The sequence below is a fragment of the Podarcis filfolensis genome, assembly GCF_964270895.1.
Source record: "Podarcis filfolensis genome assembly, chromosome: 2".
Classification (NCBI taxonomy): domain Eukaryota; kingdom Metazoa; phylum Chordata; class Lepidosauria; order Squamata; family Lacertidae; genus Podarcis; species Podarcis filfolensis.
Genome location: NC_139605.1, coordinates 51,939,923 through 51,957,722, shown reverse-complemented (window position 1 = coordinate 51,957,722; position 17,800 = coordinate 51,939,923). Strand labels below are relative to the sequence as shown.

The 17,800-nt window shown below is 40.1% G+C and overlaps 1 protein-coding gene across 13 annotated transcripts in view; it reads left to right on the top strand.

The window, feature by feature from the left end:
- The window catches only part of DOCK3 (dedicator of cytokinesis 3), a 139,937-nt gene that overhangs the window by 24,490 nt on the left and 97,647 nt on the right, over positions 1–17,800 (top strand). For all 13 annotated transcript variants that reach the window (XM_083603191.1, XM_083603197.1, XM_083603196.1 and 10 more), the window contains exons 4-7: positions 4,110–4,165; positions 5,154–5,250; positions 9,996–10,144; positions 16,942–17,026. In XM_083603191.1, the coding sequence (XP_083459317.1) occupies positions 4,110–4,165; positions 5,154–5,250; positions 9,996–10,144; positions 16,942–17,026 (387 nt within the window). The remainder of the gene's footprint in view (positions 1–4,109; positions 4,166–5,153; positions 5,251–9,995; positions 10,145–16,941; positions 17,027–17,800) is intronic.

Here is a 17,800-nt window from a genome sequence, read left to right as displayed (position 1 = left end):
GGACCCCAGCCTCAGCTTGGCTTCTGCTACATGAGACTTTGGGGAAATCATTTTGCATCCCCACCCACACAACTATACTTTGAGGGCTGAACAGTACTGGGGCCCCTATTTTCCCACAAGCAAGCAGTTTACTGCTCCATCTTTTCCTTTGCTGGCCTTTTCCTTAAGACCTTGCCCCCACTGAGGAATTGTGAGGCATGAGAGGGCCTTTGAGCTTTGTGTGCGCTACAGTGTTCATCTTTCCTGCACCAGTCCAGCTCTTCCTACCTTCTCCACAGGGCTGGGTTAAGAGGAGTGAGGCAGAATGTGCACTTGCAGGCCATGTGGAGCAGATACTGCATCATACCAACACCCAAGGTTTTCTTGCTGCCATTTGCTTTTTCCTTCTGTCCTGGCAAATAGAGGAAGGGTGCTTTAGCTGTCCTTTGCTTTATTCTTTGTTCTGAGCAGGCGGTAGGATGTCGAGGGAAGAGATAATATCGGAGGAGTTGTCAAGAGGAAGATTCCACACCCATCAGGCTGGAGACACCAGGAGAGTATTGGGCATCATGTTGCAGTAGAGCTTCCATTTCTCCCTGCAGGAAGCAACGTCAGATTTAGGGCTTTGTGGGTGTCCAAGGAGTGCAAAACTGAGAAGATCCATAATTAAGAAGATCCATTTGGGGGCACCAAATTTTGTCCTCACTCAGGGCATCATATTACCAAAGATTACCGAAATCTGCCCCTGCAGGAAGTAATAAATGGGAGGAAAGGCACTCAACCACTCCAGGGGCTGGTCTCCAGAGGAAGTACAGGTTCCTCAGCTCAGCTTTGGCCTCAGATAGTGTAGATAACTCTTATTCCAGTTCCAGCTGTTGCAGACACAAGAACACTTGGAAGTCTCCTAAGGAGCTGCTTCCTTGGATTTCTGATGAGTTGGCTAAAATGGGAACCTGTATTCAGGTTATTCCTCCTTCCTCTGGTTTGGGAGTGGGGCATTCTAGGGGTCTTGGTTCCTCCCTAGTCTGCCTCCTTGGTTAGGTCCATCGCCTGTGAGACTTCCCACATGGAGAAGGGAGAGCTCTCAGAAGAGAAAGGGGAACAACCTAAACAAAAGAAAGAACTTTTGTCACCAGACTTATCTGCAAGAAAGTCAAGACCTTACAGCTAACCACAGACTGATACCAAGGAGGGGAAGCCTGATACTGTCAATGTAGTTTTCCTCAGGGACTAGGCAAACCTTTTTCTTTTTCTGGAGTCCTTTGATAAGTCCTTAAGTGCAGTTGCCAGGATTTTCACCAAAGTGCTGCTCAGCAAGATGGTTCATTTTGAAGATGAAAGGAGTCTTTGGACAACATCCAGATGCATTCCAAGTCCAGGAGCCAAAGTCTAAGTGACATTCAGACCATGCTTTCCTGCTTATGTCATGGATTTGAGGTGAATAAGAAGAGCTGAGATGCTTGACCATTTGGGACTTTGAGCAGACTCTGTACCCACTGACCTTTTAAGACAAACATTTCAAGAAACCAATGACAGATCTATTTGTGAGCCATTCAAGCAAGTGGGTCCAGAGGTTCATGTCAGTGACTGGAAACAGAAGACAAAAATGCACTGGAGGCAAAATGCTTAATATATATATATTATGTCTTTTAAAAAAGCTATTCAACAAGCTATTGTAGATGTGCTCAAATAGATCAAGCATCAAGGAACAGACACCATCCTGATAGCAGTGTCAAAGGAGTTTGTGGTTACTAGAGCTGCTGGAGATGCCTGTGAAAAACGCATTGGAGGTTACAGCCAGTAAGGATCTCCTAGCCCAGCATCCAAGTCTTACATCTAGATCTGCAGATCATCTAGTTAGCTGGAGGTTGAGAGGCTGTAGCTAAGGCAGTTCAGATATCTCAAGGGGATGTTGGAAATTTTGCTTGCTTCATAAAGGGAGTTGATGAACCAAGTCTGTGGAGGCACATGGATAGCAATGATAGAGGTGGACATTTTTTCTTAGAGTTTTTACAGGACTTTGTTAATGAGGACTTCAGTACAAGTGCCTTGAAGAGGCAGACAGCTACTGCACACCCTGTTTTGGGCTCCAGTGAGGATGATTCTGTTTCTTACCACTTTTACATATATAGGTTTTTAAAGGAGTTACACTGCTTTATCCGCCGGTCCACTTACCCCCTAATTGGAACTGGAACTGGGTCATAAGTGCTCCACTGGGGCCTCCCATTGAACCCATGGCTATAGTCTCCCCATCGGAACTTACACCAAAGACTATTTTCTTTGTGGTCTGGCAGGAGAGTGTCTGAGTTGGGGTCACTTCCTGACCTCTGTGGGGTTAAAAAAAAAAAAGATAAGGTGATGCTACATTTTTCATGCCAGAAATATTTCAATCTTAGGAAGTAATACTCTAGTTTGCTCCACCTCAGTACCTACTTAGGAGAAAGTATGGCATAAAGTAAATCTCTGAAGAGGGTTTCATTTTTACATGGATAAAACAGTAGCCACTAGGAAGTCCAAAGCTGCATGCGTTTCTTAAGGGTCAAAGGCCTCTAACTCATCCATAGCTAGATAGTTGTGGGAGTACATTAGTGAAGCTTACAAAGCCGTGTTCAAGTCGGGGGATTCCAGGGGAAATCATGGCTCAGCTTTCTGAAAAAGAACTGTCCTTGTGGAAATATGTAGGGCAGCTACTTAGCCAGATAAGTATTGCAGCTTTGCATATAATTGAATAACTTTTTAAAGAAATGCCTGAAGTAACTGATATTATGGTTTGAAGTCTTGGGTGGTGCTGTGGTCTAAATCACAGAGTGTCTTGGGCTTGCCGATCGTAAGGTCGGCAATTAAAATCTGCGTGATGGGGTGAACTCCCTTTGCTTTGTCCCAGCTCCTGCCAACTTAACAGTTCGAAAGCATACCAGCACAAATAGATAAATAGGTACCACTGTGGCGTTTCCATTCTCTCTGACACTCATCATAGTGTTCCATGCGCCAGAAGCGGTTTAGTCATGCTGGCCACATGACCCGGAACAGCTGTCTGTGGACAAATGCCAGCTCCCTTGGCCTGAAAGTGGAGATGGGCGCCGTACCCCATAGTCGAATTTGACTGGACCTAACTGTCCAGGGGTCCTTTACCTTTTACCTTTACCTTTAATCTGTTTACAGATAGGTAGCCGTGTTGGTCTGCCATAGTCAAAAAAAAAAAAAAATTCCTTCCAGTAGCACCTTAAAGACCAACTAAGTTAGTTCTTGGTATGAGCTTTTGTGTGCATGCACACTTCTTCAGATACACAGATCTGAAGAAGTGTGCATGCACACGAAAGCTCATACCAAGAACTAACTTAGTTGGTCTTTAAGGTGCTACTGGAAGGAAAAAAATTTTTTTTGCTTTAATCTGTTATATTCTTTTCCTAGAAGACCCGTTTATCCTAAATAGAATCCAATAAGGCAGACATTTATGTACAAAATATGTTTTTTAAATGTGATCTTATTGAGATCCCAAGATGAATTTTTTCAGGAAACTCTTAAAAATATGAAATAATACTTTTTTGGAAATTTTTTATCATATTTTTAAAATCACTTTTGGAAATGTTAAATTTTATAACTTAACTTTATAATTTAAAGTAAGTCCATCTTGTGACATATCATATTAAAGCCCATGAAGTTCTGAAGAGATTGGTAATTTTAGATTTGAAATATCTCAATTCTGGACTGAACTTTTACTATTTTTGTGTAGTCCGGCGAGGCCAAAATTTTAAGAAAATTGGACGACATGAGGTAAAAAGATCATTAAAAATTGGATCACTTGATACGGAATGACCCCCTTGCTGGACAGGACATTTATGTTTACAGTATATATTTATTAATAACTAAGGCTTGTACTTTCCCCGGCACACTATTAAAGAGGTCTGCGTACTGAACATGACCATTTTTGGCAGAGTAAACATGTGCAATTGTGTTCTGCAACTTTCCAGGAATTATTATAAGTTTCATGTTTGATTCAAAAGCAATATTAGTTTTGAAAGTTGTTAATGATTCCATATTTTCTGTAGCAAATTGTTACTTGAGAAGGTTCTGTTAAATTGCACTTCCTTAACTTTTTCAGTTAAGTAGATTTTTTTTTTTTCTTGTAGGGGATCTTTCCTATTAATTATATTCACTTGAAAAAGGCAGTTGTCAGCAACAGAGGGTGAGTATGCTTCCTGATGATCAATAAATTGATACCTTTGTGGCTAAAAACAACAACCCACAATTAGATACAATCCTGATAAATGAGCAGGTTTTCACTGCAATTATTAAATGTGCTCTGCAGTTAAAATTAATTAAATTTATTTGCTTATTATTAAACTTGTTGCTTGCCACTTTAAAAGATCTTCAAGTAACTTACACTGAAAGTCGTAAACATAAATAAATTATACCATAAAAAACAATAGAAAGAAAAATTCATATGAAACATTAACATACCATACAATATATATTTAAAAATCAAAACAAAAACCAGTTCCCGCATAAACAGTGATAGAAAACTTTGCCAGCATACTGACAATAAACCACATGATACTCCCACCCACTAAGCAGCAGATAAAAATAAAACACTGGCTGAGGTGGAAGGTGGAGTGGGTGGCGGGCAGCAGGTGGATTGATCAAGCCTAGCTCTGGCCTGATGCTATTGCATGATGGCAGAGGGACTGGCTCAGGGTCCAATGGCTCCTGGACCTCCTTACCTCCTTCCCGCTTCAGGAATACCCCATTTCAGGACTTCCTGCTGACTGCCACTAGCAGGAATCCCTCCGACAGCATTTCTGCCCACCCATTCAGCAGGCAGAATATTGAAATCTGTGCTGGCAATGCGACACCAGCATCAGTTTGCAGGGATAGGCCAGCAGAGGCCAGCACAGCTGGGCACGGGGACACTGGTACCAAGCAGACTTGGATTGCGCCCAACATTAGGTGAACTTGGATCCACTGAAATCCATGGGACAAGTTAAGGATGAACTAAGTCCCACTGATTTCAGTAATAACTGAAAGCAACCAATTTTTTAGTCTGGATCCAATTTAGTGCAATATGAATAACTGTGAGTACTCCTTTAAAACTAGGAGGAGGTGAAAGTTATAATTTTTCAAAGTGTATTATAATCTTTACAATAGTTTCATGGGAGCTTTGGTTAAATTCACAGGCAGTATGAAACAGTTGTTCCACTTGAAGATTCTGTTATCACTGAAGTTACAGCAACACTCCAGGAATGGGCTGTCCTCTGGAAACAGTTATATGTGGTAAGTGAATTGAAATAGGTATAATAATACGTATAAATAAAGTTACTGACCAGCTGCCAAGTCAAGGGCTGTAAGCATTTCACACTGGGCCTTGTGATAGTATTTTGTGTGGGTGAACTTTTAGTGTACTGTTTTTTTTAACTGATTTATTTGTATTATTGTATTTGTTTTGTTTTCATTGTTGCTGTTATTTGCTTGGAGAGTTTTGTGTAGGAAGGGACACAAATTTAATAAATAGTAAGAGCTGGGGCCTTGGTCTGTATTCGTAGGCTGGTTGGCAAAGTGAATGTCCACCGGTGAACAACTCTTCTTGGCTTGCTAATTATTTGATGCCTTAATATTTGATGATATTTTTAGTTACAGATTTGCACGAAGCCAGATTTGAATGATAAAAACTTCTCATTTAAGATTGCAGTTTTTATGTTCTTTTATCCTATAACTATTTAACTAGGTGTTTTTTTTTACATATTTCATGAAACACATGCAAAATAAAATACATGTTAGTAATAGGAAGACTTTTCTAGAAATCGAACAAGCCTATGTAACTACTAGCTCATTTTTTCATCATAGCTGTAGGAAAGCCTTGTAGCTGGAATTTTACTTTAAATATTTCTTCTTTAAACTTATTGTCATGTTTCTTTTTTGAACCTTTTATTGTTACATTTTACACCATGTGTGATGGAGTACACTTTTCATTTTTGTTGCTGTGTTTTGCTTTCATTTATTGCTGGTTTAATTGTTTTTAGAAAATGGGAAAATATGAGTGCTTTTTGCTGCATTCCTACTTCCTTGTTTACTGGCTAAAATTAGGGAGGAAGAGAAGGAGGGGAATCTATATCATACACCTTAAGGCTATTCTCATGGACCGCAGAAGGGTCCTGTAATAGTTCCATCTCTGAATCTAGGTCGATCTAGGCCACATCAGTACCTCCGTATGAGATTATCCTAGGAGTCACATATATGTTGCTTTAAATTCCTTGAAAAGATGGGATTTCAATATTATGTATAAAAACAATGACATTAGGAAAATGGCTTGTGAATTCTGCAGTTCAAGTCTTTAAGCTGTTTTCTCAGCCAGCATGACCAATGGGCAGAGATGATGGAAGTCCAGCAACATGAGGGCACCATAACGGGCTATCCCTGGCTCATACATAGAACAAATGTAATACTGAAGCTTGGAAGAAATGATTACTGATTATCAAAACAGAGTTTTTCTCCTGAAATTCCAGGCTTCTTGTGCTCTCTTCTGGGCCTGGGAAGAAGCAAGGAGGCCCGCTGCTTTTAGATCACTGTAAAGATAATTAGCCAGGTAAAGGAGTGGAGAGGGTGCAGGATTACGTCACATGTTTGTTCCATGTTGAATTGCACCAAAGCTGTTGAAGGGCTTTAGCGCGCGCGCGCACACACACACACACACACACACACACACATACATATCATGTACTTAGCCCATGGCAATTTTCTGCTTTCCTCTAAAACAATGACTGAATAATTTGTTTCCTCCACAGCAAATGGGGAAAACCAACTGTCATAGTGTTCCCTCACATTGATAGGTTTTGTTTTTATTTGATGTGGCAAAATAAAATTGTTTAGCTTAATAAATTTCTGTTGAAATATAACAGTTACACTCCTTTTACAGAGGTCAGCCCCTGCAGTGATATTAAAAGATGTCAAAACTCATTGCTTGCGGCAACGTAGAAATTAATAAAGGATGAGGGATCTGTTATTTGCCTAGAAGTGAGTGTTACACGGCCCTTGCTACCAGATGAGTGACATTTTGCATGGCAGCATTAACTTTCCTTCTCTTTCACACTGTGGAAAGTGTTTCATCTACCTTATATGGCAACCACAAAACAAGCCAAGGAACAAATTAAAAATGCAGTGCATTATTTTGTAAAGACTGGTTGTTACAGGGAGTTGTAGGTCATAAATAGTCACTTTATATTCTGGGTTTGTGTTTGTCACCTATAGCAAGAATTAGCAGGGGGTGGATAGGGATCTACTGGTTCCCAATTGTTTAGCAACTAGCAACAAAATTGCTTTTTTCACCTAAATTAGGTGAAATGAGCAAAGGAATAGAATTTGTATGAAAGGACTGCAGTCACACGTCATTTCTGATGCTGAATAAAAATTCTACATCCAGAATGTGCACCCTGTTTAATTTTAAGTGTATGTGGATTCAGTAGTGGATCCTGATGTTCTAGTAAAGAACAAAGTTGATCCAACATGCCTAAATCTGTTTACCCCTGACCTACAGTGTTCCACAAAAAAACCACTCCTTACATAACATCAGTGCTCTACAGCCCATCCTGGTCCCTGATCTTGTGTACTAGATCTGCCTTTGCTTACATATAGACAGACCCCTAACCTGGAATAACCACTTTTACTAAATAACCACTTTTACTGAAGCACAATAGCAGGGACCAGAGGTTGCAGTAAACTCAGATGCTTTCCCCATGTCTACACAAGCAGGGCTGCTCCGAGAACATTTGGCACCAGCCACTACATCAGGAGCTCATTTGCTTGCTCATCTTCCATTATGATATATGCTGTCACCTGCCAACAATGCTCTTCTGTGTTCTGTATAGGAAAAGCAGGCCAGTTGCTACACAAAATAATAAACACTCTAACGTTAGAAATGGCAACATTCAGAAAACAAAGGGAGAACATATAAATCCCCCAGGACACTTTACTGCGGACCTGAAAATTGTCATTGTTCAGCAAATGGGGACTCCAGAATTATAATTAATCAAGGTTTGATTCTGTTTACGTGCCAATAAAGACAACCGCTTCCTGTCTTACTACAAATGTTATTTAGCAAAGCTGGAATGATTGTTTTATCACCAACTATAGCTGTAGAGAATGATCACTCACTTTGCTTATGCTTATATAGAATTGTCACAGGTTGTACTTGTTGCATTTCATTGCCATTTCATTGCCATCTCTCTCCCTCCCCCAATAATCCCTAGATCTGTCTCTCTGTGTGTATGCGCAATATATATTGTTAGAGGGTGGGTTTTTTTGGGGGGGGTGTAGCTGGAATCTGTGAATGACATTTGTAAGTATGTTCAAGGCTTGCATTTCTCTCTGTATCCAGTGAGGTTTAAAATCTAGTAGAAGCTGCTGCTGAACCAGTCAGTCTCTTTGTAAGTTAATGGCCTTAGCTGACTGGCCAAGTGCTCTCATCAGCTTCTCAAAGAGTGAGCTATGTTGCCATAGCAACAACTAAGTGATGGTGCTCTCCTGGAAGAGGAGTAAGCATTTCCCCACTCCTCTCACCTGGCTGGATGATGTTTCATCCTAGGAAGGAGAACAATAGGCCAGGGGAATTCATAGAGAATTTAGAGATTGGGAGATTGGTTGATGCTGGAGTTTGGAGAGAGAGCGACATGTATGCTCTGTGCTGAACCCAAAGCTGTGAGCTTGGGGCTTCCCTGGAAACCTAATGGGGAAGCAAGTTGTTGGAGTGTTAATGCTGTCACAAACAAGATGAATTTTAACAGGGAGAAATGTAAAGTATTGCACTTGGGCAAAAGAAATGAGAGGCACAAATACAAGATGGGTGACACCTGGCTTGAGAGCAGTACATGTGGAAAGGATCTAGGAGTCTTGGTTGACCACAAACTTGACATGAGCCAACAGTGTGACGCGGCAGCTAAAAAGCCAATGCAATTCTGGGCCGCATCAATAGGAGTATAGCATCTAGATCAAGGGAAGTAATAGTGCCACTGTATTCTGCTCTGGCCAGACCTCACCTGGAGTACTGTGTCCAGTTCTGGGCACCACAGTTCAAGAAGGACACTGACAAACTGGAACGTGTCCAGAGGAGGGCAACCAAAATGGTCAAATGCCTGGAAACGATGCCTTATGAGGAACGGCTAAGGGAGCTGGGCATGTTTAGCCTGGAGAAGAGGAGGTTAAGGGGTGATATGATAGCCATGTTCAAATATATAAAAGGATGTCACATAGAGGAGGGAGAAAGGTTGTTTTCTGCTGCTCCAGAGAAGCGGACACGGAGCAATGGATCCAAACTACAAGAAAGAAGATTCCACCTAAACATTAGGAAGAACTTCCTGACAGTAAGAGCTGTTCGACAGTGGAATTTGCTGCCAAGGAGTGTGGTGGAGTCTCCTTCTTTGGAGGTCTTTAAGCAGAGGCTTGACAACCATATGTCAAGAGTGCTCTGATGGTGTTTCCTGCTTGGCAGGGGGTTGGAATGGATGGCCCTTGTGGTCTCTTCCAACTCTATGATTCTATGATTCTATGTGACCCCTGCATCCTATTCTCTAGTTGTATATATCTATAAATGGAACCATATATTCTAAAGATGCCACAGTCTCCATTGACCTTCCTTCAACGGAAACCAAACCCTGGATAAGCACTGGCACTGCTGGAGTATCCCGCGACTCAGAGAGTGGGGTGCATTTAGCAATATTGTTTCTTTCCTTGTGTATCTGCTGACTTGCGTTAACACTTCATGCATTTGATAAAGTGGACTAATACACAAAAACTTATGTTGCAATAAATCTGTTAGTGTTTATAGTTCCACAATACTACCCCCACCTCCCATGACAGGCTAATGCATCGACTCCTCCGGACTTAATTGTTTTTCCTGCAACACATATGCAATCAAAAGTTTTACATTTACTGTATATATAATATAGTTGGTTTTAAATCACCCAACTAAAGTGTTTATTTTTCTTTCTTTCTCCCACCACTCCCTCTCCCAAATAAAACCTTTACAGAAACATAAGATAGATCTCTTTTACAAACTGCGGCATGTGATGAATGAACTGATTGATCTTCGCAGACAGCTACTATCTGGTCATTTGACCCAGGACCAAGTGCGAGAAGTCAAGAGACACCTCACTGTACGCTTGGACTGGGGTAATGAGTAAGTATGAGTACTATTTTGTTTTAAAGCATTTAGGGTTCTTATGGAATAAAATGCTTGGAATGTGCTTGCTAGCAGCCAAATATGGATTTTAATGCCCTTTAAGGAGGGAAAGATGATGCAAGTAAGAATTGTGAAATTTCAATTTTTTTTATCCTGATCCTAAACATGTAAATTGATGCATGAAGGTAAAGTCTGTTTCATTTTTGGTGTTTCCATTGCAAATAATTATATATGGTAAGCTCAGCAAAGGGCAGTGTGCTTATTGATGCTAGTGGTTTGTGTAACTTTTTTTTAATACTTTGTAAACAGCTTAGAAGACTATTTTGTCATTAAGTGGCATATAAATTACTATTTTTGTTATTAATAATTACTGAATTCCTGGTTTTTTGTATTATCATGCACAATATGTTTGCCAAATTTTATAATAGTTTTGTGTAATGGTTGGTGATCACAAGAAACAGAGAAACTGGATATAAAGGGAATTATCCCAAAACTTGCTTTGGCCATACACACATTCTTCTCTTATCTGTATTGCCACTGTTTCTCAGAGCAAACTTTTTCTCTTTTGTGTGAAAAACACAAGATGTGCTAAGACCTATCATTTCCCCCCTCCACACACACACTCTCTAACCCCCCCCCCCCCCCCCGGTGAACCTGAGAGGGTAGGAGGTCACCACAGAATGGAACAAAGAAAATAAAGCTGATCTGTTCCATCTTCTGATGAAATATGTTGCATCAGCTAAAAAAAGAAGGCAAACAGGTATACAGCACCTTTAGCATCTAAGTACTATGCTCCCCTGGCAGACAGGACAAAAGTCATTTGAGCCATGCTCACATGGTGAAGCTGACAACATATTTGATGTTGCATCGACCAGATGTAGCAAATAGCAGGCAACAAAACACCATGGTTGGGACAACATGTAGTTGACATTATTGTGTTCCAACTTGCAGCACATTCCAGAGTTTGACATCAAGTATCCTTTGATGTTGGTAAACATCACAGGTAAATTGCAGCACGTGAAATTGCAACCACTTTGAATCCAAGAAAAATAAAGACATTAACTATGTTTCATGCATTCATCAGGTGTGGTGGGGTCATAGAACATGTGTCAGGTGCATTTCTGACAGTGTCAAAAGCCTCAGTGTGTATCCCTGACACTACTATGATGCTAGTGGGAAAGTGTGTGGTACCTCTGTGTGAGAAAAACAGTCTACAGTGCAAAGTCAATGAAGCAAAGCAGCATCTGTTTGCAAAGAAGTCATAATCATTGGAAAATATTACACCAACAGTTAGTTCTCAAAACACAATGTGTGTAATCTGTCAGGAAAGGCATGCATGGGCAGAGGGCCAACCTTAATTGCATTGCTTCTTGCCACTGTGAAGTGAACTGCTTTTAGTAATAATTTGTTTAAATAACAGTAGTGACACAAACTTTTCCAGGGTAAACACATGCCACAGTTTTCCAACTGATCTATAAAGTATGTACACAACCATGATTATATTTTAGACCAATAAAACAGTATCAACTTGCACCCATAACCAAGAAATTTGAAATTTTATTTTTGGGTTATGAATGTGATGTGATGACTATAAAACAATTTTTATTGACACTGTGTTCATAGTTTTTAAAAACAATTTCTAGCCAAACATTTTACATGCATTTATTTAAAGTGATGTTACATAGTTTTATATTATATTGTGGACATACACAACCCTTTCCCCCCTCTATGAATATTCATTTTATATTTGTTATCAGATTCTGTTGGGACTTTACCATAATCACTGGTAACATTATTTTGATGCTGACAATATTCACTTATAGGCAAACAGTGTAGAAATCAAAGACCAATTATTTAAAGACAGTGGTACGTAGATGTGAAGATGTATCCATATCATGAAATGTTTAAACATTATCGCTGCAAGTTTGATGCTCTTAGCCCACAGGGTCTGACTTGTTCAAAAATTCTGGCTTCACTCTTCCACTAGGAACTTTCTTACAGAGCTTGCAGCACCATATAGCAGGCAGAGACTTATGGTGGATCCAGCTACCTGCCTCTTACTAGAGCTCAACAAGGCCAGCTAGGGCTTGAAGGACAGGAGCAAGGAATGTCATCAGTGGGTGTTGGGAGCCTTTGTGCTGAAACCTCCTCAGTACTCTCCCAGTGGGAGGAAGATGACCTCAGACCATCCCTTTGTGGGGAGCATTACTTCCACAGTCACAGTCTGATGTGCTGGTTGTGGAAGTATCCTGCTCTCATCCGTTTCAGAGCATACCAAATTCAGACCATGAGTTATAAAGGTGCCTTACTAAACTAGCCATAGTTTGTTATAAACATGGACAACATGAAAGTTGAGATCCAGGGAAAGAGATATGTAATGCAGGTAAAGTGCTTCTCCTGGCCATGTGGGGAAGGAGGGAAGAACTTGGAGCTGTTCCAGTTCTTGCACAAAGCACTAAACTGTTTGGTAATATGGGCTAACATGGCCATTATCTCTAGGGACTTTGTTAATTTATTGTGCTAATTTATTTTCAAGCAACATGTGAAGTTAGCTGTTTTATGATTCTGAAGCTCCCTCTCTCATTATGTTCTTCCTTCACAACACCTAGGTTTGTTTTGGAGGGTATGTGTGGCTACAAGTACATCAACTCACTATTACTTGTTTGTTTATTAAAACCCAAACTCTGATATTCTGGGATAAGAAAGTGAAGGGGGGAAATACAAAAAGAAGAACCCTGACAGCAAGGCACAAAACTGAAATGAAATGAAATGTGACAAGGGTGCTGGTCTAGATGTAGTCTTCCCCTCAGCTAAAAGAACAAGGCTTCTGAGAAATAAATTGACAAAATTATACCAAGTGATTTTGTTTTCCATTGTAGCGTAGCTAAGCTCCTACTATTGTAACAGTCTTCTGCCAGAGCTGTTAGAGTTTGTTATAAAAATATTATAAAACAGGCTAGGTGAATAATTTATAGCATCTCTCTTTGGAGGCATGACTGAGAGAAGTGGGTACTTTGATTAAAAGAACAACAAACCAACTTGACCACAATCGAGAAAGATTATGTTGTGCCGTAGCAAATTGCGTAACTAAGCACTGATTAGCTGTGTGCACGGGAGAGGCCTAAATTCAGTCTCCCCCCTCACCAAATAGTTCAGCCCTGTCAAAGCTGACAGTACCAATTCTCTGATGGGAAACTGTGTGTGTAGCTACAACCACTGGAGGTGACAGTCCATGTACTGCTGCTGTTTGCATTAGAGTTTCTTCTCTCTGTGTGTTTGTGTAAAAATGTAAGCCTGGACTGGGGCAAATAAATGGAATCTAGAACTTAAATCTTACCAAAATTTAAAGAATTTTAATTATATATAGCTAAGGATTTCAAACCTATGCATTTCACTGGGATTTTGAGCTTATCCTCATTACGTGGAAGTAGTTTTTCTTGGTTGCATTTGATTTAATTACGTGTTTCAGTGGTTATTTAAAACATAAACACTGTTTTAAACACAGCTTTTTGCATTAAAATCTCCAGGCAGCTTACAACAAATAAAATAAGAAATGTTTACTATAAAACTGCAAGCTAAAAAGTAAAAAGAGATTGGAAAACAGCAGAGAAAAAACTTAGGGGGAAACAAGGGTTAAAACAAATAGGTTGGCAGGGCAAATGGTAAAAGAGAAGAGCCTTTGGAAACTGGTATAAGGAAGAGGACATATACGTGGTTCTACTGATGGTGATAACATGAGGGACATGTTGGAAGTCTATGGGGCACCATAGGCCAGAAGTGGGGAACCTGTGTCCCTCCAGGTGTTATTGGATGAGAACTCTCATCACCCCTGAACATTGGCTATACCAACTGAGGCTGATAGTTCGATCCCAACAACATCTGGAAGGCCACAGGTTTCCCATTCCCTCCATAGGCCAATCTTCAAAGTGTTGAACAGAAATCAGTGCACATGTTCAAGCATTTGGGGCATGTACAGTACAGGCGGCAACCATTTTTTGTGTGTCCAATTGATGCATGACTGCTGGTGCACATGGGTCCTTTTGGAACTGCAGGAGGGTATAACAGGGCATGACAGGGCGAGGCGGGTTTATGCATGCTCTGCCAACGTGTGCGGGGGCCAGGAATAGAACTTCCACGCAAAATGGTTGCTGTCTGTACTCTTAGAAAATACTTTTTTTCTTTAGAGCAACTTCTGAGCTGAGAGTATATGCACTTGCCTATCACTAGTTGAGTTGTAAAACTGGTGCATAAGAAGTAATCATTTTTTAAATCTTGCGCTTGCTTGTTACATTATCTGCTTCTTTTGAAATGCATATAATTGCTAGTCAAGTAACTGAATGTCACAAATACCTTAATAAAAATGCTAAGTAATCTTTCTGGGGGAGAGAGTAAAGTGTGAACCCATGTTTGTCTCTTTTGCTTTTCATAGTGGCTTTTAATGTTTTGTTCAGTAAGAATGTATTCTAAATATAGGATATTTTAAGCTGAAAAAAATGGCCTTGTAATGTAGAATGTAGAGTACTTTTGTATACATTTTCTGAAAATACAGCAGGGAACTCTCTGGAGCAAAGGTTTTACTGTAAAATTAGAGCTGAAAAGAGTTGCAGAAGGATTTTAAATTAGATTGGTTGGAAGGATTGAGAAGAAAATCATTTATTTTGAATATGGAGTGCCATCATACATATTAAGCAACTAGTCCTTGAGTAAATAAAATTAATATAATCAAATTTTTATGTAACAGAAATTTTTCTTCAAGACTGTGCCAAATGAGCCAGTAGGAAAATATAGATGGGGTCAAAGAAGGTAGCTAGTTCAGTAGTCTGCTATAAGACATCTTCTGCAGATGCTACTTTTGCTCTTCCTTGAAAATCTCCAAGAAAGGAGGTCCTGTTGACTTTATGGCAGTCTGTATTTGTTGCTGCTGAACATTTATTCATTTGCTTTGACATGACATACAGGTAGCTTGGGGGCAGTTAGTATGAAGGATTAACATAGCATTAGTGAATGAGAATCCTTTGAGCTGAAAATCCATGGTGTTAGGGGATTTTAACTAAATTTAGCATATCGGATAAGGTTCAAAGGTAACTGTTACAGAGTCCATTTGTAGTGATTGTGATGAATGCTATTAAATGGAGGAAATCACTTGCATACTGATATTGACAACTCCAAAAGACTTTAAAAGTATGAGAAGTGCAATACTATTTTTATGAGAACAATCATGTCCCCCTTCTACTCTTCAGGGGAAAAACCTATGCATGTCGTAAATTGATGGATAATTAAACAATTTATGGTCTTTTAAACTGTGTGCTGTTATTGTTTTTGTTTGTTACTATGTTGTGTATTTTTGTGTTTTTATATTGTAAACCACCTTCTCAGATGAAGGATGGTATAGAAATTTAATTAATAAATAATAAACGGATAAGAAGCGATCAAAATAATATTAAAAATATCCTGCCTTTGCCTCAGTGTTATTCTTTGGAGGCACACAAATTAGATGTAACGCGAACATGTAGCAACATTTGAAGCATTCTAAAATTTAAGCCTTCAAGTTGTTGACAGTAGAGAACACAGTTTATACCTAACTCACATGCCCAAATGAGCAGATCCCATGCCTTCTTGCTTCTGTGTTCACTTCCAAAAAATCATCAAGACGCTCTCTATAGTCACTGTGCTCATTATGTGTATCCTGTGGGAACAAGCTTTTTGTGTCCAAGTTTCCTTCTCCCTCTTGAACTGCACTTTAATTGAGATGGGTGCTTCCAGCAATCCCTACTCCAGCTACGCCCATTTCAATAATGATCTAAGTCCCTTTCAAGCCTTCATTTCAGAGGCACTGGGTTGAAAGCATTCCAGTTCTGAATGCTCAGAGGACATAAGCGTCTGTTATTGTGATGCACCATTGGATCAACCACATAAAAAGTGTAAGACACATAACAGATCACCTTACACTTCAGATGTTCTGACTCCAGACTCAGCACTAGACCCTGCCAGGTGAGACTACCACGAAAGTGGTACAGGCTCCTAACATACCAATGTTATCTCAGACTTTCACCACCCTAGTCCATATTAGACAAGCATTGTTCCCTTGTCCAGCCTAGGCCTGCCTCAAAAATGTCACTTATTTTTACTGATACAGAAATCATTGGCTACAACTACATCACAACAGGGGTTTTCTCCATCCTACGCTTTGCTTCTCTGATCGAGTTCTTGAACCAAGTGCGTCCAGTACAAACTTTCCTTTGGTGCTTTTGATGCTATCAAATGTCGCCTCTCTGCAGCCACATATATGGGAGTCAAGCCAAATCATCTGTGTGAGGCCAAAGCTTTAGAATATCCACTCTGTCTGACCAGCCATTAGCTGCAACAAGCCCCATAATGCTGATGCTATATTATGAATGTTATGAAAGGTATATTTGTAATACGGTGGTACCTCTAGTTACGAACTTAATTTGTTCCGGAGGTCCGTTCTTAACCTGAAACTGTTCTTAACTAGAGGCGTGCTTTCGCTAATGGGTCCTCTTGCTGCCACTGCGCCGCCGGCACACGATTTCCGTTTTCATCCGGGGGCAAAGTTCTCAACCCGAGGTAACTCTTCCAGGTTAGCGGAGTTTGTAACCTGAAGTATTTGTAACCTGAGGCGTTTGTAACTCAAGGTACCACTGTAATTGTATCAGGGGCGTTAAGGTTTGCATAGTTTTAAGCATGTGCCTTATTTTCAGTTCCCAAGTAGTTACATATACTACATAAATAGAATACATTTTATTGATGATTATCACATATTTTTCCCTTCACAGGCATTTGGGCTTGGATCTTGTCCCACGAAAGGACTTTGAGGTGGTGGATTCAGATCAGATAAGTGTATCTGATCTATACAAGATGGTAAGACGCCTTATTCTTTGATAGGATGAGGATGAGAGGTCCAGAAGGTAGCAGCACAAGAGCATGCCCTTTTTTCCAGTTCCCTGCTGAATTCTTTTTGCCCAACGTGGAGCTCGAACACACATCCCTGAGATTAAGAGGCACCACTGATTGAGCTTATATTGTGGGAGCCTGCCATCATTTATTTTTGCACATAGCTGGGCATGTCCTATGGATTTGAAAGGGACTTGGCTTCTCCTACACATCGTTATTAATGTTGTGTTGGATTAAGTTGAGAATTGTGTCGCATGTTCCTAGGTAAGTTCCCATAGGATTGCAGCAATTGTTCTATGTTGCTGGGTTTCAGAAGAATGTCTTAGTGTTTGTTGCAAGGGATGAGGGATGGTGCACTAATTGAGCTTTTCTGCAATCTGGAAATGTGGATACAATGCCTTGGTTATTCTCTCCACTTTTGGAAAGGATGGACAGATTGGTCAGTGGCTATTAATCCTGATAGCTAGATGGAATATCAATGTTTAGAAGTAATAAATCAACAAACATGGAGTGCTTATCACCTTCATAACTTGCTTGTGAGCATCCAGGGGCATCTGGCTGGCAGATGTTGGAATGATAATTCTTTACTAGATGCACCATGGTTTGGCCAAGTAGGGCTGCACCTATGTTTGAATTCTGTGTGGCTTTGATTATGTGCTATGGAAATTATTTTTATATTCCTAGGTTTGAGAGATGGAGGATTATTTGGGTCTCTCCAAGTTTTAGCTTCTGAAACCTAAT